This window comes from Hippoglossus hippoglossus, chromosome 15, assembly GCF_009819705.1.
Source record: "Hippoglossus hippoglossus isolate fHipHip1 chromosome 15, fHipHip1.pri, whole genome shotgun sequence".
NCBI classification, from domain to species: domain Eukaryota; kingdom Metazoa; phylum Chordata; class Actinopteri; order Pleuronectiformes; family Pleuronectidae; genus Hippoglossus; species Hippoglossus hippoglossus.
The window spans coordinates 23,343,643-23,354,720 of NC_047165.1; the positions used below are offsets into that span (position 1 = coordinate 23,343,643).

The 11,078-nt window shown below is 38.8% G+C and overlaps 1 protein-coding gene across 6 annotated transcripts in view; it reads right to left on the bottom strand.

Moving 5' to 3' along the window:
* The window catches only part of gbf1 (golgi brefeldin A resistant guanine nucleotide exchange factor 1), an 84,239-nt gene extending 73,563 nt beyond the window's left edge, over positions 1-10,676 (bottom strand). For 2 of the 6 annotated variants that reach the window (XM_034607938.1, XM_034607936.1), the window contains exons 1-2: positions 10,391-10,676; positions 5,248-5,352 (exon numbers count right to left, since the gene is read on the bottom strand). In XM_034607938.1, the coding sequence (XP_034463829.1) occupies positions 5,248-5,343 (96 nt within the window). In that variant the 5' untranslated portion in view covers positions 5,344-5,352; positions 10,391-10,676. The remainder of the gene's footprint in view (positions 1-5,247; positions 5,353-10,390) is intronic. The other 4 variants (XM_034607939.1, XM_034607937.1, XM_034607940.1 and 1 more) reach the window with 3 other exon arrangements.
* Between the last annotated feature and the right edge of the window lie 402 nt (positions 10,677-11,078).

Sequence of the window (11,078 nt, forward strand, 5' to 3'; positions counted from 1 at the left end):
TTCACATTGAGGGTCAGCAGTTCTTGGCCCCAGCTCAAACCATAAGACTTAAACTGTTTTTATCATGCTGTTAGCAGGGTGATAATATTTATAATATAGACCCTGATGAGATAGCTGAAATACAATTGGCTGCGACAGTCTAAATCACAAAGAGATTTCAAACTGTGTGAAAATAGGCCTGATCTGGATGTTACAAATGAGGAACAAGTTTTTACCAAACGTTAAAAATAAGCTAAATTAATTGTAGCGATAAACTGATCAACTTAATATTACAAGAACAGTTTTTTGTCTAGGATATTACACTCTCAACTCACACATGCCAGGCTTACAGTCTGCTGATTTAAACCTAAAAATGCCTTTCCACTTAACACACATGACATCTCTTTTAAAAGAAATTTGTCCCAACACAATGTTGCAAAGCATAAATGTCACTGTCGCACATGTAAAATTTATTGATAGCAATGGAATGTCAAGTACTGTTTTGTACCGTCTTAATCTTTCTACTTCTTCAAAGAGAGCTGAGAAGAAAGGATATATCTTGCATTGTACAATGTCATAATGTATTTAGGCTTTTTAATGACAAAAGGTATCAGTCCACGATTTCCACTCCTGCTTCCTTCGCAGACATTTCCTGCCCCATCAATCCATTTTCAGCCATTTAACCTTTGAATTTAGACTAGTTTGTGTTATCCACCACTCTTCTTTTGAGGGATCTTGAGTGATGTAGTTGTCCTCTGTCTGTTTAATCTCATGCACATTTCTTTTTCTAATAGCTGTGTTCCTATTTCGTGACTGCCCATGCCCAGCTTCTTCAGCAGCCCAAATCTTAATAAAAACAAATGTCATGCACTTCTGGAAGCGATGTCAGACAGTGGTGTTTTCAAATAGCAAAAAGATAATCAAAGCACATACATGAACGTATTTCTCAGGACCACAAATGATCTTTAAAAGGATGCAGATGTTAGAGACTGGTCCATTCTCAATTGACTAGACTTAGCTACAGCTTTTGACACAGTGGGTTGTGGCATCTTGATACTTGATAGTACAGACTTGAGCTGTGGGTTGGTGTATTTCATTTAGCCTTGCAGCCGAATTAATTGTCTCCTTCTTAAGTCCTTATAACACGTGGTGAGCGCTGGAGCTCAATTTTAGGACCTATATTTTGCCGATGTATATGCTTACCTTTGGTCACCTGGTACAGACATATTGTTACATTTTATTGTTATACGGGTAACACCGTTGAACTGCATTGCATTTTACAGAGAGGTGTGTCAATTATTTTTTCCACCCCATTTATATCAATAACAGTAAGTTAACAGACACAGACATTTTTTCAAAACTTTGTGACAGTGTAAAAGCCCCAACTAGAGATTCTACAACAGCAGAGTCAGACACAGACAGTTCCTCTCATGAGTTACAGACTATTTTATTGCCTTTGAACGTATTTGCATTGTTACTAGAGTGCAAGAAAAATTAAGTAAAGTAAGTGGGACTGTTATCCAATGTAAAGAAAGTGGAAAAGAAAGAAGATCTCACTCTCTTTGCTATAAAAAATGAAGGAAACAATTCTGCGGGTCACTTCAGGGAAGTTTGGAAATCAAAATAACATCAAAGATTGCAAGGGGTAAAAGTGAAATATTTATGGCAAAGAAAACTCTTGGTGAGCTTATCCTTTACCTTGCCAGAAACAAATGAATTTGCTATCTTAGTATGAGCCTGATACATCTACATCAAGAGCAGGTCCTTCTCCAAAGAGTCCACCATGATTCTACAGTAGCCCAAAATGGATCAACTAAACACTGGTTGTAGAGAGGGCCTTTTTGTAGCTCCTCATACTCCTATTGCTTTGGACAGTGTGAGGGGAAGGATATTCAGTTGGTTGCAATATGCAACTTTATTTCTAAATGCTACTAAATCCTACATTCTGAGCCTGTAACTTTAAATGGGAAGCAGCATTTTTAGTTTCAGACTTGATAAAGAGCTAAAAGCCTAGTAGAGGGTCCATGTGGGCTACAAACTCATAAGTAGGTTTGATGAAAGTAGATTTCATCATGTGCAATGGATGAAGTGGTCCCTGTGTCTGAGGTGTCAGAAAAAACTGATTTGAACCCAAAGTCTGAGGATGTAACCAAGAACTACAATGGCAGTGCTTAAAAGAATCTTTGCATCGACCTGACAGGGTTGTTGGGGTAAGCATGCATCAACCTATACAATATCCAACATGTTTTCTCTTTTCTGCCATCAGTTATTGCCAAGTAGCTCCCTCGTCAGTAGACCATGTTGATGCAAAGTGGAAAACCAAATTAGCTTGTGAATTGTCCCATTGTATTTCATATTATACAGGGACAGTATACGCATGAATAAATAATCAGGGTTGCAAACATGTAGTCAAAGATCTATTAAACATGGTTATCAAATAATCATAAGTCATGGAGATGTAGGTTGCAGTAAAGAAGACAAAGGATGTGTGAAACATCATTTTAAATATGATATATCACACGGCTGCTTTCGCAAACCTATATTTAATTTGACTCTTACTGAAACAGGTCCAAATTTCTCACTGAAAAAGTGACGTGTTTTTCCCTTTTAATTATGATATTTGAATTTAAAATCGATCTATCTATCCATCTACCCATCTAAATCAATCATATTTAGTGTCATTAAAACATTAACAGCATTTAAACATGTTATTTCTGGTATGGACTGAAATCTGATGTTGCTTTTTACTGATGTACCTGACACATTTGTCAATTCAGGTCATTTCCTGTGTTCCTCTCCATTGTGTCCCCGCTAAAGCTGAACCATTTAAACCCATGGTTTTCGACTGTGATGGACAGTTGAGAAAATTAGAGCACCAGTTCTATAAACTATGACTTGTGCCTCCAACAGGTTTCCTGACAATATTCGCATTCTCACAATCATTGCTAGGCTAATTGTTAAAGCCATAACAAAGTTCTTTCTACTTTAAGTCTGCCCAGAACTGTGCAAACTCACCAGAGACATTTCAAATCTCAAGAGTTTAAGGCCACAGTATTTGACCACAAGATGTCTAGTACTCATCATCCTTAGTCAAAGGGAGCACTTGAGGTTTCACCAAACCCTCAAGGCCATCCTTTGCAAACACTGTCTTGAGTCCGTGATCCTTTTGTCTTGTTTACTGTCCATGAAGCTGCGCAGGGATCTTTTGGGTTCAGTTCCATTGAGTTACCTTTGGCCATAGATGACAGACCCTACAGCTCCTTGAGAAACTGATTAGTACTGGGAGGATACAAGAGTAAATCTTCAAAACGTTAAGCTCCCAATTACAATTCTATTCTCTAATTTAATAAGGCAGAATTTAGGATCAAGATTTTAAGTTGAATGTAAAAATAGTAATAGGAGAAAGAGGTGCTACTATTGTATGCACTCCTGTGGTTGTCAATTTGTGTTGTTTGTCTTTTTCCCTGCAGCTTCTTGGCTTGTATTTATTGGCCTTTTATATCTATTGCACTTAAAGAGTAAAGATCAGTTGTCGTCTACGTGAGTTATTTTCACTATACCTGTTCCACTCTGGCCTCTTTACTCTGCTCAACCTATGAGCGTATGTGTGTTTTGTCTTGTTTTCTCAGTCTCTCTCTCCTCTGTGCTATCGTTTACTGTACAGTTTCCCCTTCCTGACTGGTCCACGCATCAGGTCCACCCTCAGCCTCTTTAAAATATCCAAATGGGCCCCGGTCACAGCCACAGACTCTGCTGCCCTGCTGCCCAGTCTCTGACAGACACGTCTTTTGTAAATCTTTCTAAAGCTGCGTTTGCTGTTCCCTCACTCTCTTTGTTGCCTGGAGAGTCACCCTGCGATTGAAAATTATTTTATTTTGGTAAATTGCCTGTCAAGTTCACTCTCAGTGATTGGTAGAAGAACTATGTGAGAATGGGTTGCCGTTCTTATATTCCAAAAGTTTGCGTAGACAGCTGCGAAAGTGTAACCCAACAACAATATCTAAGAAGATAGTTTATTAAGTCATTAGACTTAATACCGTCCTGGTCAAAGGCATTGGCACCCATGATTTTCAAGATGTTGAGAAATAAATGCAAATTAACCAATTTATACAACCAGAATATCCAATCAATGTCCAAGGTGACATAGGGAAATAATATAAAAAAGAAAAAAACTTTTTATACCTTTGACATTATTATTGGCACCCTTTTGATGAATTTGAGTTGAAATTGAAGACATATTAGGCTCACCTGTGCTAAATTTTCAGTTTTCACACAACTTGTATTAACCAATAAAATCTATTTCAACACTTTGTAATGTAAGAATTTGTTAGTCATAAAACTGTTTAACGCTTCAAAGATGTTGTGCTGAGAGGAAACTCAGAAGTCTGTAAAGCTTGGTGCATCTTGTGGAAAAAACACCTCACAAGAGATCTAAAGAGCTTCAGGTTGACCTGGAGCCATCTGGAGAGGTGGTTTCAGTCAGCACCATACACCACACACTAAACGAAGGGCTCCATGGGCGAAGGCCAAGTAGGACACCACTATTGAAAGAAAGGCACAAAAAGGCAAGACTAATGCTTGCAAAAAATCTCTAAATACGCCACAGTCTTACTGGGAAAATGTTCTGTGGATAGATGAAACCAAAGTAGAGCTCTTTTGGAATATAGTGCATCAGTTTGTTTATGGGCAACAAAATTAAGCCCATAAGAAAAAAATCACTGCCTACAGTGAAACATGGTGGAGGTTCTGTCATGCTGCAGGGCCGCTTTGCTGTCTCTGTTGGGGGCATTGAATGTGTCAAAGGAATAATTGTAGAGCAACATGTGTAACATAGTGTCGGAAAACTAGGTATGTGGCAAACCCCCAAATCACACTTTCTGCAGCTAAAAAGAATGGTTGAAAAAGAAAGGATGGACTGTTTTCACCTGGCCAGTGAGTTCTGACCCAAATGAGTCCTGACCTAAATTCCAGTAAAAACCTTTCCAGAGCTGAAAACTGCCACTAAAAAGCAGGCAATGAAGGAATAGCGATGATACAAGCAAACAAGCTTCTATATGGCTGCAAGAAACATTTAGAGGCAGTCACTGATACCAAAGTTTCTACAACCAAATACTAACGAAGGGTGCCAATAACTGTTTTGGTATATTGCTGTTCTGTAACGTTGGGCATTTATTAAAATATTGATGTCTGCAAACATGAAAAAAAGGAAAAACATAACTTTCATCAGCAATACTGACCCCTAAACATGAATTGCTTGATTTAACTTACCAGGGGAGTATGAGTATTCCATCTGGAGTTCCTCTTGATAGCTCCAACAACAGTGCCAATTTCTCCCTGGACGATGTAGATATTCTTGTCCACCATGCTGCTTTTCTGAGAGAAAAAGAGAAGTGGATATGGTCAGTTTTGGCAGCAATTCAAGCCAGGGCTGTGCAGTAATTCAATATTATCACTTATAGTCCATTTATATAACTATTTGTTATATTTCCCAAATGGTTCAGAGCTCAAGATACACCTAAGATACATATTTCAAAATTCATGAATTTGTTCTTTAGGGCAGTTCACACCAAATAGCTTATGTCTGTCACTCTCCCATCTCTTGAAACCAGAAATGCCCACATTCTTATTTCCTTGACTATAGTACGTTGAGCGCACATTATTGGCGTAATTATTTCCTGCTTATAAAATTGTAAACCAAAAATATATTTTTTCTTCAGCAATTTCTTATTTTAGGTATATGTGTGTAGAGCAGAGGATAACTCTAGCAGAACTGGAAACTTGCAATAAAACAAGTGAAACAATTATTATACTTACTAATGATCAATAATTTATGGCTGTGTGACAGATTTCTCCCTGGTTCATTTCTACAATAAAGACTTCCGGAGATGCCAAGAACTAATTTCTACTCATAATGAAATTATTTTGAACATGTTGCAGCAGCCTTCAGAAACTACAGCTTGTTAAACTTTACTATCATTGTTTAGGCTGATCAGCTCTGGAGGACTCACTATAGATGGGTGTGAAAACATTTGCTAGCCTAGAAACATAAAGGCTATACACAACCAATAATGCAACACTCTGTTAAAGGCCATAGTTACACTGGTGCTCGCTCCATTCAAAAAGAAAATATGTCGTAATGAATGAGCATGTTGTTTAGTTCGGATAAGTTTGACTAAATATTGTCTCCGAAGTTTCCTTTCTCTCCAGAGCAGCAGAGACCTCTGTTCAGTTTAAGTGCTGTCTTATAATGGTTGAGAAAACCCTGTATTCTAAAACATAGATGCAACCCTCAGCTTATATAATATAATACATGCTTGGGCTCAGGTTAGTGTGCAAAATATGTATCACTAAAACCCTCTTGTAGACACAATGTCTCTTCGGGTCATTCCATGTCAAACCATCACACTATTGGTCCACACCATCACAGATCTTCATGAAGTTTGGCATGTTGATTTGGTCATATGAGAAACCCATGAAACCAAAACCTACTGTGTGTGTCACAGGGAAATGGTTCTCAATATCATTTTAAAGCTCCTTTACACCTCCATATGTACTTTAACAGTATCTTCCATGTAAAAATAACAGCATTAAGAGTGATGACAACAGTTACAACAAAATAACTTGTATTTTGAAATAAGTAAAATTTTCACTTGACTTTACCAGTATTAAAGACTACATTGAAGTTGCATATCATCACCTTCCTAAAATAACGGCCTAAGTCATTTTTTGACAAAAATCCTCTCCTCATGATGCTGGCCGCCTCTGGTAAAATCACCTACATCCTCAGTTGAACAGATCATGCGATTCTACCCCTGTAGAATAATGGCCTATGTCAAGAGTGTGAATTAGGCCGTTTTATTTTGCCGAAGTCAAAAGACAATGTGACTTAGGCAATTTTACAAGCTTTTCAAGATGGCGGCTGCATCAAGAAGAACGGAAATCTACCTAGCTGCTGAAGTTATTTCCATGATTCAGGGCTCGTCCCCTATTGGTAAGTGATGAGGTTTACTATAATATAGGCTAGGCTATAAATATTGCATAGTTATTTAGTCTTTTTATTCAGTCTTTTTAGTCAGCATTTTAGTCAGCAAAATAGCTAGGTCCATGAAGCTAGCATTTAGCAAAGAGTGGAAAGGCTCCAGAATCTGTGGCTGTTACAAGTGATAGGCTTTCTGTTAACTCTTTTCTGTCTTTTCAAACAATATTTCATCTACAGTTTGTCAAATTTTTTCCACATTACATGATCTAATTAAGAAAGATTTGAATACCGTATTGTAATCTAACAGCTAGAAATTATGTGTATAACTAAAAAATTACAAAGGATCCTCTTTACAACAGCTTGTGCACCCCTAGGGGTGCATGCACTCCACTTTGGGAATCTTAACGCGGCCACTTTATTTTCTCGCTGTACTGCAGGAGCAACACTCCCATCACGCTCTCGGTGGTCATTCACTTTACGTTATCCACACATTTTAGCACCTTTTCCCCACAACACCCAGGTGCACTACGTCACACACTGGCCACTTTCCTTAAAAAGGGGCTGGCCATGCCTGCAACACAAGTTATCGCGAAGTAACTTCCTAATCCAATACATTTTTAAGACCTAGCAAAATCAAATTTAAGACTTTTTAAGGCCTAAAATTATGATTATAAAATGTTAGACTTTTTAAGACCCAGCAGGAACCCTGTGAATGGATCTTACTTCATTAGCATCAGCAAAAAAGCTGGAGATCCGACTGTGCATCACTTGCGGGCTCTTCAGTTTAGCAGTGAATGCGAGGTCCATTTCAAGCTGTCCTTCTCGGAGGACTCTGCGTGGGAAGCACTGCCACAAAGGGTACAGGTGCCAAATGAGCCGATAGCATGGATAAGAATGTTTCCATGTGCTCTGCCAATCAAGGAGAGAAAGTTCCAGGACCTCCAGTCAATGAAACACATCATGCCCGTTGAGTGTCATCACTTCTTTGACAATTTGCCACATTAATAGGCATCAGTCAAGAACCCAGTAAAGAAGAGCTGGAGGGAGAACTGAGGAGATGCACATGCCTCCTCAGAATTATGTTTAGTTAGTTTGTTAGTTATGCTTTATTGTTGACAGAGTTGAAGGTTTAAAATTGCTTAAGTCACAAAGGTATGTTCAAAAATGTGCCTAAGTCATTTATTCCTCTTATGTTACATAATTGACAGACATTGTTATTAGTATGTCAATAGTCATCTATTGTCATAACATTTTTGAGTGAAATTATTAATAAATATCATAAATTCAATATTTGGTATTTGGTAAGATTACTCGGGCCATTAGTTTAAGAGGGTGACGATATGATAATAACATAAGGGGTATTAGAACATGGTAAACATTAATCACCTTCAACAATTGATGTGTGCACACTGGAATTCATTATAAGTGATGGATACAAAATATTTTAGATATAATAGATCAAATATAAAAACACTGCAAAAAGTATATGAAAATCAAGTGGTTAAGCTTAAAGTCAAACTAAAAACAACTACCTTCAAATGAATATAGAAAGAGCAAAAAGGCTAATTTCCATTTCTACAATGCTTTAAACCAATACAGATAACCAAACAGAATCAAAATGACATGCTGTTCATATTTGACAAGCAGTATTCTTCAAAATGGTTGGATTAACCTTTTCCTTGTGTCATGAATGGCATACCAAATAACACTCATTATACAAGAAGACTTGTGAGCATAGCGACTAGGTGAGTGAGGCCACATTCTTTCCAATTCTTGGCAAGCAGCCTGTCCAGATTAACAAGAGGATGAAAGTGTGATAGGTAGAAGGCTCGAAGTAAGGACAGAGTGACAGGCTTATAGCTGTTAAGATGGTCAGATAAATGAGACTTCACTAGGGATGTACAGATTACATTTTTTAAACCACCAATTCCAATCTGAATCGATGTTGAGCCCTGATCTGATATTATATTCTACAACACAATTTACAGTGCACACAGACGATTCCACCTTAACACACTCGGAGGAGAAGTGTGAAAGGGCCATAAAAAAAGGCCAAGTCAACAGCTCTGAAGCAGTGTAGATCACTATGTTTAATGATGCACAGCGAACCTGCTCCAGACCAGATAAACATGAGATGATCAGATCAAAACCTATCAACAGGCCAACTGCCCAATCAGATGACTGCAAAGACATTTCCACATGACTGAAATCTAAGTAGTAGTCAGGAGGATTCATCTGATTTTCAACAGCTCTTTTGGCATGGTGTGCAATTATTTGTTCCAACACAAATTCAGAAAACCATCGACCTCTAGTTCTCATAACTGTGGTAAGAAGCAAATCATTTCAATTTACCATAAGGTTTGTCCAGCAGCATTAAAACTAGTAATCCACCTAAACTAGTCATGTCCAATTTAATCATTTAGCCTCAAAATCTTATCTCATAGGGTCTCAGAGGGATTTTACAATTAATGCCTAATTAACTATTCAGACGTTCTCATTCTGACTTCTGAAGTAATTCTATTAACACTCTCTGTCCACTCAAACAGTAGGCAAAGTAATTAAGAATCCTGCATGTTACGTCTCCCCACCAGGTCACTATCTAAAACTACATTTACCTTAAAGCTCAGGGGCAAAAATGGTTCATCACTATTTAGAGGATTCATCAGTGTTCATTAGTTTACTTTAAATACTGATGTTTTCTTTTACACCTGCCCTGGTCGAAGCTTCCCAATGAATCACTGCATGTTGTGTGCATTCCACACTTCCCCCCCCTCATACTTGGATATCAGTGACAGCTAGCCCTTCATGTTGGTTCAAGATAACAAACAGCTGAATGTCACTATACCACAGCTACTTCTCACAGAAATACAGCTTACACCACAGCTCCAGCCTTCAGTTTCAAACATAGCTCCTCCACCGCCATAATGGCATCCCTAATACGTGTTATGAAACTGCAACCTAATTCATACAGCCATACACCCACCAGGGAGACGAGCAAGCTACCTGGCTGTCAGTTGAGCTACGGAGGTGCTAGCTAGCTGATGAGTTGGAGCCAGGAGCGTCCACTCTAAGATAAAGCTAAGAAGCTAACTCCCCGGCACAGTGAGATGTCTAGAGAATGATGACAGACAAACAACAAACACGAGATGACGACACGTCAATACTATTTGATTCATCTATCAACGTACTGTGTCACAGTGTTTACAAAGCTGTTGCATTAACAAGACCACTTACCTCCACAGAGACCTGACAGTCAACCACTTAGCTTAGCTCAACTAGCTAGCATGTCCACTTGCTACGGGTAACAAGATGTGTCTCCAGCGTTTGCTCTTCGTGACAGCAGTGATGTATTTGTTTCATTTCATAAGCAACACGCCTACTAACACACGCACCAACAAGCTTATCACGATTTACAAAAAACAAGTATATTACCTGTGTGTGGCTGCTATTTCAAAGACGGAGTCCTGCTGTGGCTAATGCTAGCCTAGCTCGGCCAGCTCGCAGGCTAGTCGGCCAACAGTGAATGAAGATGAGCAAAGTTCAGTTCACTACGACAAACAGACAGAATGGAAACTTCCGTCATTCCACTGCTTGACAACACAATACTTCCAAACACCGCTTCTTTGCTCACTCTTCAGAGAAAAAGGCCCATAGGTGAATAAATGCAGCGGCTTCCTGCGGCTGTCAGTCTGGTAAACACACTGACGTGGAAAAACTCTGCGCTCTCAACCTAGCGTGATGACATGGGTTTGATTGACAGGCCACAAAGTGATGCCTTTAAGCGTCATGCGCAGCTCGACAATGAACGTAGATACCAAAGAATTATAGTTAAAGCTCCATTCATATTGACAGTATCGTTTAAATCCTATTAAATTACTTGAATTATTAGATAACAATATAAGTTTGAAAAAGGAGGCGGGACAAAGGTAGGATAGTGGAGTACTGGTTGGTTGCGACAGGGTTGATGACGAAAGCACAGTTTGCGTCTCCATTGGAGGGAACAGTCCCACACTGACAACATGACAGTGTAATGGACTACATACTTTCACCTGCCAGGCTCTGGATCTCTGTGAGAGACTTCTTTATGGATGAGACTGACTGTCTTCATTTGGTCAAATGC